Source organism: Pteropus alecto, unplaced genomic scaffold (assembly GCF_000325575.1).
Source record: "Pteropus alecto unplaced genomic scaffold, ASM32557v1 scaffold246, whole genome shotgun sequence".
In the NCBI taxonomy this organism is placed as follows: Eukaryota; Metazoa; Chordata; class Mammalia; order Chiroptera; family Pteropodidae; genus Pteropus; species Pteropus alecto.
The window spans coordinates 227,170-246,425 of NW_006437742.1; the positions used below are offsets into that span (position 1 = coordinate 227,170).

General features: G+C 33.1%; 1 protein-coding gene across 6 annotated transcripts in view; it reads right to left on the minus strand.

Moving 5' to 3' along the window:
* COL4A5 (collagen type IV alpha 5 chain) overlaps positions 1-19,256 on the minus strand; it is a 246,222-nt gene that overhangs the window by 121,733 nt on the left and 105,233 nt on the right. For all 6 annotated transcript variants that reach the window (XM_015591652.2, XM_015591651.2, XM_015591650.2 and 3 more), the window contains exons 3-4: positions 9,665-9,754; positions 2,375-2,419 (exon numbers count right to left, since the gene is read on the minus strand). In XM_015591652.2, the coding sequence (XP_015447138.1) occupies positions 2,375-2,419; positions 9,665-9,754 (135 nt within the window). The remainder of the gene's footprint in view (positions 1-2,374; positions 2,420-9,664; positions 9,755-19,256) is intronic.

The following is a 19,256-nucleotide window of genomic DNA, read 5'->3' on the forward strand; positions in this document are numbered from 1 at the left end:
CCTAAAAATAACATAATATTGTATGTTAAGCATAATTGAAAAATAAAAAATATATATATTAAATAAAATAGAGTTTTGTTAAAAGGACACAGGACAAGGATCAACTTGAAGGGACTTCCACAGATCAAAGATGGGAGGCTTCAAAGAGTAATGAATACAATTGATTTAAACACATAAATTCCATATGTTTATGAAAACAAATTAAAAATACCTTCCCTGATCATCACTTGAAGTTGCTGGTATACAAACTCATTACCCTATTAGAATACCAGCTGATAAATTAGAATTCTAGCTAATAAATAAAGAATAGAATTTTTTAAAAGCATCATTTTGTAAATCTGAATGGAAAAAAAATGGATCTAGGCAATGATGATCAATGGATCCTAAACCATTTTAGGTGAAAGCTGATGGGAAAATTTTCGATGGCAGAATCAGGCTCATATACCTGAGACCATTGATCAAACCCAGCATCAAAAAAGTGAGATAGATATGTGAGCCATAAGATGTATTTCAGTAGTAAGAACAAACACTAATTATAAAGTATTCTTTTTCCATTTCCTTAAATTCTTTGCTGTATAGTTTACATACAGTAAAATGCACAAATCTTAAGTATATAGCTCTTTCTGTATCCCCAGAAATTTCTCGGCTCTCCCAAGGCAACCCCAAATTTTCAGGAAATATAGGGGAAAGAGGACAATTTAAATGACATCACGAGTAAACAATCAGCCAGATTCAGAATGTGGAACACAGTACAATACAAATGACCTAGTTTCTCCAATGTCATAATAAAAGAGGCTTAAGAAACATAGCAAGCAAATGCAATATGTGGAACTTGCTTGGATCTTGGTTTGAATAAACCAATTGTAAAAAGACAACTTTGAGACAATTGAGGAAATATGAATATGAACTGAGTTTTGAAGTATACTGAAAAATCATCACTAATTTTTTGAGGTGTCTTATGGTATAGTGGTTATGTGGTTATCAGAGAGATATATGGAAGTATTCATTGATAGAATAAATGATGTGAGGGAACTACTTTAAAATATTCCAAAAAATAGTGGTGGGGGTACGGATGAAATATACTTGTCAAAATGTTGATAATTTTGAAGCTGAGTGATGGGTATATGGAGGTCTACTGTGCTATAGTCTCTGTACATTTGTGTATGCTTAAAAGTTTCCATAATAATAAAGTCTTAAAATCTGCATGTCAAGAGTTGCCTTGAGCTGAGACCTTAGGATGCAGAAACTATCAGGCCACCTATTCATAAGACTTTTGAAGTTCTAGTTGAGGGGCATGGATTATTCAAGTACTCCCAGATGCTTGGAAATGGGAATTGATAGAATAGACAGTTCTTTTTTAGTCTCCCCAGTGCTTGGGACATAGTTAATGGTAGCCAAAGCTATTATGAGGTATATTATGATTATTATGAAGAGCTTTAATAGTATTCAGATGTCCACTTATTACAGAAAAACAGAAATATGTCTACTAAAATAATCTAAGAATTTTGAGTTTCTTCCTTGCTTTTCCAGTACCCTACCCACACCATTCAGAAATGGCACATAAGCCAAGCTACCTGTTGTTACGCAGTAGACAGTAAACAGAATGCTTATGTAAAATTTGTACATCTATTAAATTTCTAGAGATCGAAGGATCAGAATATTTATCACACAGGTAAACATGCTATGTCACCACCCATGTATTTTATATTCAAATTATATTTAAACAATAATTTCCTCCTAATTTCATAACACACTAAAATATATATGTTAACCTAAAAGATTTTTAGAAAAATTCCACTTAATGTACACTTTAAATTTGAGACAAAGTCTGACTTCCAGAACATTAAAACGAAAAATCATACATCTTAGAATTGAGGAAATTTTGTATTCTTCCAAAAGTAGTTATTCTTTAACATAGTGGTTTAATCCATTGTTTCCCAAATTCATTTCTTCAAGATACACAAAGAAAATTATAATCTGTGTACATGGTACACGAGGAGGGTACACAGCCTGAGGGACCAGCCCTCTGAATCCAGAGAAAGAGATGGGAAGTTCTGGTTTAAACCATTTGCGTGATATATATTTCTAATAAAATGGAAATTTGTTAGAATTTATCACTTTTATATTTCTTAACCATAAGCTACTTAAAAATCATCTTACATTAGTTTATACAGACATATGGATGTATAAAGATAATTATCAAAATACCAAAGGTTAATTGTAGTCATATACCAACTCTTTCATTTAACTTTTTAAAGACTGAATTTTTTTTTTCGTTTCAATATGAGTCTTTTCCAGTTGTCTCATAACACTTCATTTGCTTGTTCTCTGTTTTGACCAACAAAGCATTTGATATACAGCACTTATCACTTACTCTGATCCCTTTTGGTCCTGGTGGCCCTGGAATTCCATCATCACCCTGAAAAATAAAACATATTCAGTTCTTTTACCTTCAAAATAGCCCTCAAATAACTAATTTTAGATTATAAAATAAGAGAATTAAATTTTCGTGAACCTTTGTGAAAGTTAGTAGAAATTTACATACCCAAGGAAGAAACATTTATTATTGAAAATGAAAACACTGAGCTAAGTTATTGTATGATAAAAAATAAGAAAAGCCTTTATTTACTGATAAGAAAACTGCTGACATGTAGAAGAAACTTAATACCTGTAAAATTAATGAATCATGCAAGAACAAAAAATGAAATAGTAGTATAGATATTCTCCAAATCATTTGTGCATAAATAATAAGAGCTGTAAATCTGTGCTGTTTCTATATTATTTTAATCTGATTCTCATGCTGGTAATAAATAGCATCATTTCTGAGCCGAAATATGTGCTGTTCTTGAGTTTGCTGTTTTAAACCTCGGCTTTGTTTTATAAGGCACTTTCTACTGGCAAAGCTTAAGAAGAAATAAGAAAGAAACATAGACTTTCCTTTCTAGCTTTTGTTATAGATTCCATGCAAAAGAGGCTATCCATGTATTAATCTATTTACCTTTTTCTAGTTACAATCGCATTGCTAAGAATATAAAGTCTTGTCTAATTAGTTTATTTAAAAAAATGAAATAAAGAAAACCTTATTCTCCTCCAAAAGTCAGGAATTTAAGTGGAGTATATAGCTAGTAGGCCACTGGCTGAGGCTTTAGATATCTTTTATTAAACCGGGACATCTTGCTTTATCCAAGTGGTTTCTAAACTATTCGACTCACCACCCTAGAGTTTCCTTTGGAGCTTCTTCCATACCTATGTCACAGCCCTCTTTCAATAAGCACAGCTCTATTTTTTTCTATTTGGGGCTTCTACAAAAAGCTTCATTTTGAGAAATGGTTACATGGTGTACTATAGTTTCCTGTGCTGCTGTTACAAATTATCACAAACTTTGTGGCTTAAAATCACACAATCTGGAAGTGAGAAGTATGACTGGGATTTCAGTGGTAGTGCCGTGTTACTTTCTGTAGTTTTTAGGGGAGAGAATCCATTTTTTATCTTTTTTCAGCTTCTAAAATCACCAGCATTCCTCAGCTCATGGCCCTCCTCAATCTTCATAGCCAGCAATGGCTGAATGAATCTTTCAAATATTGATCACTCTGACACTGACTCTTCTGTCTTCCTTTTCCACATTTAAAGGACCTTATGATTACAGTGGGCCCACCCAGATAATCCAGAATAATCTTCCTAGTTTATTTGTTTTTTAAACCAGAATGTCAGTTTAACATATAGTGAAAAAATGCAGCTGCCAAGTGGATTGGACATTTGTGCTGGATGAAAGACTAGTGCATTCTCCCCATCAGAAAAGGTATAGGAGAAGCCATGGTGTGCACGGATAATCTTCCTAGTTTAAGACCAGCTGATTCATAACTTTAATTCTATCTGCAACCTTAATTCCACTTGTCTATGTAACCTAACATATTCACAGATTCTGCGGATTAGGTCATGGCATCTTTAAGGGTGAGCATTATTCTGTCTCCCATAGTTTTCTTTAAAAAAACATTTAATATTCTACTCTCTCCACAACAGAGGCATCTCTAAGAAGATTAAAATAAATCTAATGCTATTTTAAAGCAACTAGAAGACTATTTGCTCAATGAATCTTTTTGTGTCTTCTCATTAAAGGCAAAAATAAGACAAGGATGTCTTAAGATTGTACTGGTTGTATTAACCAACATGGTTAGACAAGAGAGAGAAATTAAAGGAATAAAAATTGGAAAAGAAAAGGCAAAAATACCACCATTTGCGAATAATATAATTTTATGCTTTGAAAATCCAAGACAATTAAATGAAAAACTGCTATAATCTATAAGATCATTCAGTAAGATAACTGTACATAAATTAATATAAAGAAATTAATAGCTTTCATATATACCAATAACTACTGGTTAGAAAATATAATGGAATAAAATATGCGATTTATCATAGCAAAAAGATAAAATATTTAGAAAAAAAACTTTAAAAATGTACAAGATTCATAAGAAAAATATTTTTAAAAACTTGTGAAGTTCAAAAGGAAGACTTGAACAGAAAGGCAACATGTTCTTGGATAATAGGATTCAACACAAAAAAAGTCAATTCTCAACAAATTTAGTTACAAATTTGATACAATAAAAAATAAAAATAACGCATTTTTTTTTAAACTGGACAAGATGATACTAAATTCACATGGAAAAATACACAAGTAAGAATATTGAGTAAAATTGTGAAGAAAAAAAGAAAAATGAGGGGACACTAGTCCTGTCAGATATAAAAATATAGCATAAAATGCCAATAATGAAAATAGTTTGGTTCTGTGTGTTTATCATTCAAAGTTAAATTTCTCACTTGAAACTTACTCGCTTTTATTAACCAATGTCATTCCAATAATTTTAATAAAAATAGTTTGGTTCTGATAGTTAAATAAGTAGACCATTGGAATAGTATAGAAGGTTTCCTACAAGTCCATATATTCATGTGAATTTAGTACATAATGAAAGTGGCACTGCAAACCAATGGAGGAAATTATATAGGGACACACTTGTGAGGACATCAGGAAAAAAGATAAAGGTGGAACTTACATCACAAACCATACACCAGGATGAATCAGAAATGGATAAAAGTTTTACATGTGAAAATTAAATTATTAAAATATTAGAAGAAAACATGAGAGAAGTATTTTATAATCTTTCAGTGAAGAAGTCATTTCCTACACAAAATCCAAAAGCCATGAAAGACTTCTGAAAAACACACAGAGAGACATAAATATACACATACATACACACACCCAGCAAAGACAATGACTGAGGAGGAAATAATTGCAACTCACAACACAAAGGATAATCTCTCTACTATATAAATAGATTGTTGAAATATAAGCACCAACAATCTAGTAGAAAAATGGGCAAATGATATGACTAGACAGTTCACAGAAAACACAACTGATTCTTACACTTATAAAAAGATGCTTAACTTTACTCTTAATAAGAGAAATGCAAACTAAAAGTACATTGAGAGGCAATTTTTCATTTGTCAGTCAAAAAATCAAGTTACAAAATAGCACTGGTGAAGCTATAGGAAAACTGATCTATATTGCTGAGCCAAGAATAAATCATACAAGTTCTTGGGGGGCAATCTGGCAATATCCATAAAAATAAACACATAGACCATTTGATCCAGCAATACCACTTCCAGTAATCTTACAAAGATAATCCTTTATTGGGGAAAGGAAATTTATAAAATTGTAGATCTTAGTGGCACTATTTGTACTAGGAAAAAATAAAAATTACCTAAATGACCGTCAACAGGGGACTGGCTTAATAAATTATGGTTCATACACACAATGAAATACAATGCAGTTATTACAAATAATGAGGAGGTTTTGTACATACTGATATGGGATATCTACAATGTACATTAAGTGAAAAACAAAGGTAAAACAATTTGTTAAATAAACTACCATTTTATAAACAAAAGGAGGTAAAAGAACATCTACATATGTGTGTGCATGTGCATGTATATATTTTTATCTGCATGCATATTCATAAGAAATTCTTGGGCATATTTATAAGAAAATAACATAAATTGATACTTATTAAAGATATGGAGAACTCAGTGGCTAATGGACACCAGAATTAAATTTTATTTTTAAGAATAAAGAAATTCTTCAGAAAATGTATATACCACTCATATACATGTTTACATATTTTTACTTTCATATATAGGAGTATTCAGATTTAAGTATAATCCTATGAAATGTTTGATTCAGTATATGTATTAACATACACATATGTGCCAGAATACCCAATCACATAAAAACTATAAGTTCAGCAATGTTGTGACATAGGGAGTCATACTGGAGATAGAAACACAAAGTGCTTCAAATTCAGAATCCCAAAATTTAGAAAGCAGTCCAAGCTTCTCATTTTATGGATATTGAAATGGAACCACAACAAAAGATTAGACTGTTTTCTAAATTTCAACTGCATGAAATCACACCTTTAAAAATTATCATATTATTGTAGTATAGTCCCAGTTAATACTAAATTATTCCAAAGGAATTTTAATGTAGTGAACCATTTTTAATTTGACACAATATTTATTAAAGCTATTACCTCTCAGCAAGTACGATGTGCAAGAAACTCAGTCCCTAATCCTTGATAAACTCAGATGCAAGAAATTTAACCTTATTTTTCTAGGGTTTCTTATTCCATTGGACCTGATGGTTACCACTGTTGGATTCTTACTTTCTATTTCAGAGCACCCATTTCGCTAACATGGTTGAAATTTAATCTCAGTCGATTGCAGTTCTCACCTCATTTTCACAAGACTGTGCCTAAGTTATGGAAAGCTTAAGTAGTTCGAAGGTGTGAAACAGCTGAGGAGTGAAAACAGTTGAGGAGTGAAACAGTCGAGTCCAAGCTGGAATTCGCTGAGATGTTCCACACAAATAGTCTGCATGGACTGCTACTGAATTAGTGCTCAATTCTGTGCAGTTGACTCTTTCATATCTCTCTGCTACTTCTGTGCCTCTCCTGAGTGCACAAGAAATATTCTGCTGCTTTTGCACCTCATTGGACATAGGAAATTCTCTTAAATGCCTCATCTTAAATGTTCTTAAATTTTATGCAGTGATTTAGAGCCTTGATTTTTCCTCAGCATAAAGTTCTATTCAAGAAATTTAGCACAGATCCCTTCTGCTCTTGAATCTAACAAAACTACCTTGATGTACCGCCACTGCCTCAGAAATTATGCTGAACCATACTCCTACAATCTATGCTCTGATATAGGTAGGTGTTAAAAAATATTTATGCATTTAATTTCCCCCCTTTACTGGGAGGACTATATGATGAGTATCCATTTGTTTTCCTTAATATTCTAATGACATCATGTATCACTATTACATTAAAAAAATTAGGAAAAAAAGTTTTTAAAGCATTTTCCATTCCAGGCAAATGAATAGAACTGGCCCTTTCGTGTACCAGGTTCACCAGTCTACCAAATACAGATGGTAAAGGGCAATGAGCCAAAAAAGATATTTTAAAAAGAAACAGAAATTTCTCCCAATCTTACAATTCATTATTATCTCTTTCTATTCCCTATCTTAACATGCACATAAGATGCTGTTGTTGCTCATGGTATAGAAGAGACTTCCCACACTGCAGTCAGTGAGGAAGTCTTCCCAATTGATAGGGCAATAGCACCTTCAGATACATGAGCCTGGATATGGGAGACATAGGGTGTATGGATCTATTCTAATACTTTCTCTTCCACAGAATAACCTGTGTGATTTCTACCTTGCCAAATTCATTCATACACCATCCCAGGTAGTTATTACCACTCTGAATTTGACAAACTGTTAAATATGTCATCTGCCAACCAACCCCACAGATAAATGTCTGACTGCTGTGCTACTAAAAACAACAAATGGACACTTGATAGTGATGGTCTGCTCTCTTATCCTATATCTGTCCCACCTTAAACAAATTTTCCAATTCCATTCACCGATTCTGCCCACCAGGAAGAACTGGCTGATTGACCCCCATGGTAACAATGACTTATATTCCTAGCGCTATGTGTGTCCCACTTGGGGTATTATTGTTTATTTTTATTTTTTTGTAAAAGCCAGGCCTTTGAATATTCTTATCAATGTAACATTTACATGTGGGGCATTGATAAGAAACTTACAAATATTCAATCTAGCCCCTCCCATTGAGCATATCACACTAAATAGAATAAAAGGAGACCTCCAAAAACAGGTAGACTGGTAACTCAGATTTGTCACTTGGTATTACCATCTGCTCCAGGCTACTTTTCCCACCATCAGGGTCATTCAATTAAAGAACACAGTGTGCAATCTGCCTTTGACCTTTACTGAAGTCATTAATGACACTACTTCAGTTTTGGAAGCAGAACAGACTAGCCTCACTCAATTCCTTAGCCTAAGTAGTACTGGATAACAGCATAGCCTTCAACTTCCTGCTGGCCAGCCAAGGAGGGGTCTTACTATTGCCAACACTTCATGTTGTACCTAGATCACTGAAACTGGTAAAGTAGAAATATCCATCATGAGACTTAAGAAAAAAGCCTCCTTGCTCTCTAAAGTAGATCAGATGGGCTTGGCCATCTATTCCTAGCTTGGTGATGGTTGGGGCTCATGGTTACTCTCAATTCTCCAGGCAAACTTGGAATGATTTTGATCATGACTATGATACTGTGGTCTCAGACTAAGTACCCAGTTTTTGACATAACTCCTCAAAGTCCTACCCATTCGTGTCTACAGTGGAGTAGCCTATGTTTTTCACTCAGGTCTTGAAAAATCAATGGATGCAACTGAGGAGTCTGGCTCCTTGTTAAAAAGTTTGTGTGATGTTTCAGGCTTAATCATAGATGATTACAAAGTCCTTATTGTAGGCCTCATAGGGGAAAACTGCCCATCCCACACCAGACTTAGTGCACAGCCAGTGCATGGCAGTCCCTGAAGGGGGCTGTAGTCAAGAACTTGGGCCCCCTGACTGGTCATGTTCTTATGCATATCTGCATTGAAAGGTCCCTGGAACATTGGGGGGAAAATGGAGGATCCTTAAACATACTTTTTCTGCACTTTGACTCACTAGTTTTCCACTCCTAGCCCTTTCCTTTCTCCCTTTCCCCATCCCACCCCCAGGTCCATAAAAAAAAAAAAAGCAGGAGATTTTGCTCCAAGCTCTCTCAGAAGTGAAACAATTTCCTGTGTCTGCGCTGACTCATTTGACCCTCACTGGTGCTCTTCCATGAGGAAAAATGGAACAGTGGGGAAGCTGGCCCTTTCTCGGTTTAATTTTTTGCTTATACTGTCACAGTAAGTGACTAAAAGTCTGACTGTTACTTTCATTTTGGCTGTCTTTATCAGTTACTCTGACACCTGGAAGCTCAGCTCTCTCTAGGTCAGCTAAGCTCCTGACAGAACTTAATTTTTGTTAAGAATCCCAATCACCACATACAATTAATAGCATCTTTCAAAAGCATTTTAATATGGCAGTAATATTCATTTTTTAAAAAACAATAAAATATAGACTCGTGGGTGTTCTATTATTTTTATTTAAATAGTAGTTCCTGGCTATAATTCAGGAACTTTTAAATTGATTTGACACATATTTCCACATTCAAGATGGCTAATTTCTTTGATATTATTGGCTGGCAACTTGGCACATACCTTTTGTCCCCAAGGCCCTGGAGGCCCTTCTGGACCTGGAAATCCAGGCAAACCTGGATGGCCTTCCAAACCTGGAAATCCTCTCTCCCCCTGCATTTGAAGAAGAATAAAAGGTAAGACCATTTGTAAGTTTTCAAGCACAGGTATTGTTGAGTTTAAAAAAAAGATCAAACAACTTAATAACATAATAATTCAAAATTCACAGTATCCACTAACATGAGGAAACCTGTAACATGTAAGTGGAAAAACACAACCTATTCTGAATTTATATCATATATTAATGCAATCTTGTGCTTTCTTGTAAAATTAAAAGTATATAAGAGATGAAGTGAGGGTTAAACATACTGAGATCAAGAGTTTAACAGAAAATATGATAATAAGTCCAGGAAACCAGGTCTGTAGAGGTTAAATGAAATAAGTATAGTGCAGGGATGAAGAAGGGTAAAAGGAAACCATCAGAGAAGCTTTCAGATTTGTTGTAAAGAGTTGCAGGATTACCCAGAATGGAAATTCATTAGCTGATTGGAGATATATTATCCAGAAAAAGGTTTTATCTAGAACATGAAAATTTTTATTTTTTGATTATAAAATTAATACAAAAAGAAATATGTTTATTGTAGAACACAAAAAAAGTAAAGAAAAAAAAACACAAGTAATCTATCTAATCAGAATTACTATTTGAATTGTGACTCAAATTCAAGTTCTGACCATAGTACTTAGCAGCACTAATACAGCAGGGCTGCCTACCTACCAGTGAGTGTCCACCACATCTCATCAGCATTTATACTGTAAGGTTGCCTGATATGCATATCTGTACAGTCAGAGGTGGGTGTAGCAGAGCTACCATGATACACCGTTAGATCAACACATTAGGGTTAGTTATTTCGCATACAGCCAATTATACTAAGAGTGTGAACCTCCACAACCCTAGGAGATCCAATCACAGAAAGTAAATTCACCGCTAAGCTTAAGAACCCCGAGGGCTCAGAGCTTCATGACACATGCACCCACTACAGGGCTGAGTCTCTGTACAGAGGCTCTGGATCTCATCTGTGAGCCCTCTCACTAGATCCTACCCACAGTGACAGCCTTGGCAGCACCTAAGAAAGAGACAACCAGTAGCAAAGGGTAGGCACACAACAAAACTCAGCTTTCTTACTACCTGTATTAGGAATTAGATAGAGGACCGTCCCTCACCCCTTCTTCATGGAAGGCTTCTATAGTTTCTACTCCAAGAAACTTTCTACCTTTCAAAGGTTTGGGATTGCTCTTGCAATCATTTTTGGTACTGTATAGTAGCTGCCCTTCTATCATCCTTGGTATAATATTACTCAGCATCCATATATACAAGGCAACTAACTAATGGGCCACTGGAGCTACATTCCCCTAGAGGTCAAGGTACAGTAGACTTTTATTCATACCCCCAGTTTGTGTGTGTGTGTGGTAAGTATTAAATTTAGTCTAGATGACTTAGATAATTTTGTATTGAATAATTCCTTGTACTGTTGAGTCATCTTATCATAAATATAAGTACTTTGAAAGAGCTACTTCTGGTCAGTTTCCACTTATTACTTCAAAGTCAATGAAGCAAATGTTAACCAATTAATGGTAGGTCTAAATATTCCTGTAGTTTTGACAACAATTATTATTAACATATTACTATATTTTCTATTTTCTATACATATATCTCTTTGTTATTTTAATTAGTCATGAATTATGATAATTTAGTATTAATCAACCTCAACCCAATTATGTTGAAGAAAATAGAGGAAGAGAAGAAAAATAAAAGATTCAAAAATTTTAGAATTGGTTTGCCTCAAATCATTACATAGCTCATTCCTGGCAGAGCTAGTAGTAGAAATCTAATTACAAGTGCCAGTCAGAAAGAAAGCTAGAATGAAAAAAATTTAGGTGGAGTAGATTTCCTTAAGTGGAAACATAGCTACATTTTTGAATTTCTCCTGGTATTTAGAGCATATCTGTCAAAACTTGAGGATAATGTTTGAAGAGAGCTTTATTTACCCAGAAGCATAACCACTATCTGGGCTACAGATAAGGGAGAAATAAACTAGAATTTGAAAGTAGAGGGTGCTAAAAAGTTTAATTGTGCTGGTAGTAACAAACCCATATATACCTATAAGTTATATATACTAAAATCTACTCATACTACCTAGCTGACAGAGTAATATTACACCAAGGATGATAGAAGAGCAGCTACTATACAGTAGCAAAAAGAATTGCAAGAGCAATCCCCAACTTTTGAAATGTAGACAGTTTCTTGGAGTAGACACTACAGAAGCCTTCCATGAGTTGGGAGTAAGGGACTGTCCTCTACCTAATACCTAATACAGATGGTAGGAAAGATGACCTTTGTTGTATGCCTAATCTTTCTACTGGCTGTCAGGCAATCATTTAATCCTTACTACTAATCTAGATTTTACTGTAATTTGCTAACATTTACAAACATAGAAAATGGCATAGTGTATCTATTTCTGAAGGTGAGACTTAAAAAAAAAACTGGTTTATGCTGCCTGCCCATATTTGGATAAAAAAATCATTCTATTTTTCTTTGTGGAATCATCATCTTCTCTCTCTCTGCTTACCCCTTAAATATTGCTATTACTCTGGATTCTTTTTTTGACCCTTTCTCTCTCTTGCCCTGAGAAATTTCAAATATCAACACTTTTTTCCTAAAAGCTCAGCTCACAGGGCCAATTGTTTTAAGTATCTCCACTTGACTATCACACAGTCACCTAAAACTCAACAATGATAATAATAGCAGCAAACATGTATTGAGTGTCCTTATTCCAGAATTTATTCTAAACGTTTTCCATGTATTATCTTATTTAATCCTCCCAATGACAATATGAGGTAAATATTATCATTTCCATTTTATAGATGAAGAGTTAGTGCAAAGAGCAGTTACATAATTTCCCAAGAGAAAACTTAATATAAACAAACAAATAAATCACTATATATCTATCATTTTCACTATTCCGGGAAATAGCACAACCCAGCTACATCAGCCAGAAATTAATCTTGATTCCACTCTCTCCAATATCCCTTCATCTAATCAATCATGCTCTCTTCATCACTGTATTTTTAGTACCCAACAGAACAAATACTCAGTAAATATTCATTCAATGAATGAACTTCCTTAATGGATTATATAAAATTTATACTACATGCTTCTGTCCAAAATTCAGAAAAAAAATAAGAGTTAGGATTAGTAGAAATTATACAAGAATGAGTTTTTGTGATAAAGCTGGTTAATATACCACAAGCTAGTATTAAAAAGAATAACAAACTGATTTACTTAGAAGTAGAGCCTAGTTTGTGTGTCAAAGGCATTCATAAAATGTTATGGTTTTACATGAAGAGCACTATATAATCACAATAAGAGAGTTATGTGATTAAGCCCATGAAAAAAATATTTTAAGAATAGTTTCTCAAGGAAGATACAAAATTAACAGAAAACAAATATTAGATTTCTGAGGATAAAAAAATTAAAATTAGGACAAACTACTTTAATGACAATTGAGGTTAAAATTATTTTGGATTATAATATAATATTGGAGAACAAATGAAAACAATGATTTAATTGAGTAACACAATTATGGTCTTCTTTTAGGAAATTTCTATTTTGTTTTTGTAATTATATAGCACAAAGAAATATTTGATGTAATGTAATTAGGAGAACAAGAATATAGATCTTTGGCACATGTCAAAAATGGAGATAATCTAGGTCAGAAGATTTCAAACATCAGCTTGTATCAGACTGTTAAAACAGATTACCTGGCACTACCTCCAGATTCAGATCGAATAAGTCTGCAATGGAGTCTAAGATCAGGAACAAGACAAGGCTGTCTACTATCGCCAGTGTTATTCAATATTGAATGTCCTAGTGAGTGCAATCAGGCAAGAGAAAGATATAAAAGGCATCCAAAGGGAAATGGAGAAGTCAAACTGGCACTATTTTCAGATGATGTGATTCTCTATATAGAAAACCCTGAAGAGTCTGCAAGAACACTACTAGAAACAATAAGCAAATACAGTAAAGTTTGTGGACACAAAATCAACATTCAAAAATCCATAGCGTTCTTATACTCTAATAATGAAATGTCAAAAAAAGAAGTGGAAAAATAATTATTTTTGCAATTGCAACAACAACAACAAAAATACCTAGGAATAAATTGAACAAAATAAGTGAAGGACCTATATGATGAAAAGTATAAGACTCTCTTAAAAGAAATTGAAGAAGATACAAAGAAATGGAAAGATATTCCGTGTGCTTGGACTGGAAGAACCGACAGAGTTAAAATGACCATATTACCTAAAGCATTATACAGATTTAATGTAAATCCCATCAAAATCTCATCGGCATTTTTAATGAAATAGAACCAAAACAACATCAGATTTATATAGAAGCACAAAAGAACCTGAATCGCCGAAGCCACCCTGAGAAAAAAGAACAAGGCTGGAGGCATCACTCTGCCTGACTTTAAATCATACTGCAAAGCGACAGTAAGTAAAACGGCATGGTATTGGTAGAAAAACAGACACGTGGACCAGTGGAACAGAATCGAAAGTCCAGAAGTAATCCCATGTTTATATGGGCAAATAATTTTCAACAAAAAAATCTAAAATCATACAGTGGAGAAAGTAAAGCCTCTTCAATAAATGTTGCTGGGAAAACTAGAAAGCCACCTGTAAAAGAATGAAACTAGACTGTTGTCTATCACTACACACCAAAAGTAACTCAAAATGGATTAAGGACCTGAATATAAGATCTGAAACAATAAAATGCATAGAAGAAACATAGGAACTAAACTCAAGGACCTTGAACTTAAAGAAGATTTTATGAATTTGACCTCAAAGGCAAGGGAAGTAAAAGCTAAAATAAATGAATGGAACTACATCAAACTAAAAAGCTTCTGCTCAGAAAAAGAAATGGTCAACAAGGTAAGAGACAACCATCCAACTGGAAAAATATATTTGCAAGCAACGCCTCTAATAAGGGCCTAATATCCAAAATATACAAAGAACTCATACAACTCAATAACAAAATACTCATACAACTCAATAATACAGCTCAAAACAAACAAACAAACAAACAAACAAACAAATTCTGTTTATTATAGAAATACTTACTATAGACTACTTTGAGTCAGACCCTATTTGAGAAACGAAATGGCCAACAAATATATGAAAAGGTGCCCAACATCGCTAGCTATTAGGGAAATGCAAATCAAAACCACAATGAGATACCATCTCACACCTGTTAGAATAGCTATAATCAACAGGACAAGTAATAACAAATGTTGGAGAGGATGTGGAGAACAAGGAACCCTCATACACTCCTGGTTGGATTGCAAATTGCTACAGCCACTATGGAAAACAGTATGGAGGCTCCTCAAAAAACTAAAAATGTATCTACCATATGATCCAGCAATCCTTCTACTGGGTATTTATCTCAAAGACTTGAAAACTCATATCTGAAAAGATATTTTCACACTGATATTCATAGCAACATTATTCACAGTGGCCATGACATGGAAGCAACTGAAGTGTCCTACTATAGATAATTGGCTAAATAGGCTGTGGTACATATATACAATGGAATATTACTCAGCTATAAGAAGAGATGAAATACTGCCATTTGCAACAACATGGCTAAACCTCGAGATAATCATGCTGAGCGAAATAAGCCAGACAGAAAAAATCACTTATATGTGGGTAATAAACCTAAAAACAACAAATTAACAGGACAAACATGGATTAGAGACTAGTGGTTACCAGAGAGTAGGAGCAAGGGGGGAAGTAGATGGTGTAAAGTGGGTCAAATATGTGGTGAAAGAAAGAAATCTAACTATGAGAGGTGAACAGACAGTGTAAATATATATATGCCTTACTGCTGGAACTTATTAGATTTCGTTAACTGTCACCATAAAAATAATTAATTAAAAAAATAAATAAATAAAGTGCCTGCATCATTTTAGATTCACATCAGCAATCTATGATTGCTCCAGTTGCTCCACATCTTTGCCTATACTTGGAATGGTTTCATTTTAATACTTAGACATTCTAATGGATTTACAGTGACATCTTATGGTTTTATTATGCATTTCCCTAATTAATAATGTTGAGTAACTCTTTATTTGTTTATTTTGTGAAGTGTCTTAAAATCTTCCACCAATTGGTTTCTAATTTAATTTTATTTGGGGATGTTTATTTTATTGTTAAGTTTTGAGATTTCTTTATCTATTCTGGATACAAGACTTTTATCAGATATGAGTTTTGCAAATATATTTTCCTAGAGTGTGGTTTGTCTTTTTCTTAACAAAGTCCTTAGAAAAGAACAAGTTCTTAATTTTGATGTAATACAATCTATTACCCTTTTCTTTTATGGATCATGTTTTCGGTATCATATAGAAAAAATATCTGCCTGACCCATGGTCAGAAGTATTTCATCCTATGTTTTCTTCTAAAATATTTATAGATTTAGCTTTAAATTTAGTTCCATGATCCATTTTGATTTAATTTTTATATACAGTACAAGAGATGAGTCAAAGTCCATTTTATACATATGCATATCCAGTTATTTCAGTACTATTTGTTGGAAGGACTATATTTTCTTCACTGAATTGCCTTTGCACTTTTGCCAAAAAAAAATTCCTCATACATCTGTGGGTGTATTGATGGACTCTTTATTCTGTTCTATTCATCTATATGTCTATCCTTTTGCTATCATGTGTACTGTAGTTTATACTGTCTTGGAATTGCATTGATTTGTAGATAAATTTTGAGACAACTGGCACATTAATAATATCGAGTCTTTTAATCCATGAACATGACATATATCTCCATTAATTCAAGTCTTCTTTCAGTTTTCTCAGCAATATTTTTGTAGTTCTCAGTGTACAGGACTTGTACATTTTGTCTGATTTACTCCTATGTATTTCAAAATTTTTATGCTATAATAAAGACATTTTTGTACCTCCAATTTCCTATTTTTCATTGTTTGAATATAGAAATATAACTGATTTTTTATTACTAATCTTATTTTATTGGTTTTGTTTATTCTGTGATCTTTCTACACTTACAAGTTTTAGGAGCATTTTAGTATTGCCCATAGAATTTTCTACATTGACAAACTGTGCCACCTGCAAAAAGAGACATTTTTACTTCTTTTCCAGTCTATTGTCTCTTATTGCACTGGCAATTTTGAATAGAAGTGATGAGAGCAGGCATGTTGCTGATCTTATAAGAAAGGAATGTAATCTTTCTCCATTGAGTATAATTTTAGCTGAAGGAGTTTAGTAGATGTCCCTTAAGGTCAAGGAAACCCCTCTATTCTTAGTTTGCTGAGAGTTTTTAATCAGAGATAGATAAAGAATTTTGTCAAATGCTTTCTCTGCATATATTCTGATAATTATATGGTGGGATTATTTAAGTTTTCAATTTTTTTAGTCTTTTAATATGGTGAGTTACAATTTTTGATTTTTAAATGTTAAACCAACCATACATTCGTAGCATAAACCCCACTTGGTAATGATGTCGTAACCACTTTATATGCCATTTGATCTGATTTGCTAAAATTCTGTTAGGAATTTTTGCATCTATGTTGTAATAAGAGATACTGAAGTATAGTTTTCTGATTTTGTAATTTTTATCTTTGTCTGGTTTGGGTAACAGGCCATATTTGTTTCATAAAATTAGGTGAGGATCGGTCCTTATGCTGCTATTTTCTGAGTTTATGAAAGATTAATAGTGTCTCTTATATAAATGTTTCATTTAATTCACCAGTGAAAACTCCTATGCAAGAATTTGTGTGTGTGTGGGAATTGTTTGATAATCCAATTTCCTTAGTTAACATAGGGCTATTCATATTTTGCTTCACTTAGTTAATTTGTCAGTTTTAGGTAATTTATGTTTCTCAAGTTATTTTTCTATCTCATTTAAGTTGTCAAATTTATTGTTATAAAGGTGTTTATAATATTCCTTTATTAATCTTTTCATGTCTGTAGGATCATTCCTGATATGGGTTATTTGTGTTTTCTATTTTCATATCAGTCATGCTAACAAGAAATTAACAATTTTTAGCTGTGTAATTTTTGTAGTTCACATTTTTTCTAGCTCATATATTTCTATTTCCACTTTTACTTTATTATTTATTTCTATTATTTTAAATTTAATTTGCTTGCCCTTTTATAGCTTAAGTGGGCAACTTAAATCACCAATTTTAATCTCTTCTTTTTAAAGGTAGGCATTTAAAGCTATTTCCGACTAAGCCCTGCTTTACTCTATCCCACAAAATTCACAGTATGTGGCATTTCAATCATCATGCAACCTGAAATATATTCTCATTTTTCTTGTGGTTTCTGCCTTGGTCTATCAGTAATTTAGAATGATGCTTTCTAATTTCCAAATAATTAAAGATTTTCTATAGATCTTATTGTTTGATTTCTTAATCATTCCATTTGGTAAAAGAATAATACTGATATTTTCAATCTTTTGGTACTTACAGGGTCTCATTTTATGGCCCATTATACAGTCTATCTTGGAGAAAATTCCTTATGCACTTGAAAAAATGCATTCTGTAGTTACTGGATGTAGGATTTTATATATGTCAGTTAGGTCTAGGTTGTTAATATTGGAATTCAAATCATCCATGCCTTTACTGATTTTTTCTTAGTTATTTTGTCAATGACTGAGGTATGAGTATTAGGATCTATAACTATGACTGTGGATTTCTCTATTTCTCCTTTAAGTCTGTCAGTTGAGCTTCATATATTTTGAGGCTCTACTGATATGCTTTAAACAGACTTTTAGCCTAAAGTTTTTTTTTTATATTTCTTTTATGCAGGTATGCTGATAAAGAATTCTTTTTTATTATCAGAAAATGTCTGAAATTTGTTTTTATTTTTAATGTATATTTTCACTGTATATAATTGTGTTTGCAGATATTTTCAACTCTCTAATGATAGTTTTACATTGTTCTATATTATCCATTCTTTCTGATGGGAAGTCCATCCTCATTCACATCATTATGTCCCTTTATATAATGTGTATTCTTTTCTCTAGCTTCCTTCAGATTTTCTTTTAATCTCGAGGTTTGTTTGTTTGTTTGTTTTCAGTAGATTCATTATGATGTACCTACGTGTAGTTTTCTTTATTTTAATTTTTATATATTTTTTCAATTATAGTTGACAAACAATATTATATCAGTTTCAGGTGTACAACACAGTGATTAGACACTTATATAACTTAAGCGATCACTGCGATAAATCCAGTAACCATCTGACACCATGTATAGTTATTACAATTCAACTGACTATGTTCCCCATGCTACATTCTACATCCCCATGACTATTTTGAAACTACCAATTTGTACCTCTTAATCCTCTGTCCCCTTCACCCATCCCACTCCCCAATCTGACAACCATCAAAATGCTCTCTGTATATATGAACTTATTTCTGTTGTTTGTTTGCTTATGCTGTTCTACAGATTCCATATATGACATTTGTCTTTCTCTGTCTGATTTACTCCACCCAGCATAATGCCTGCTAGGTCCATCCATGTTGTTGCACA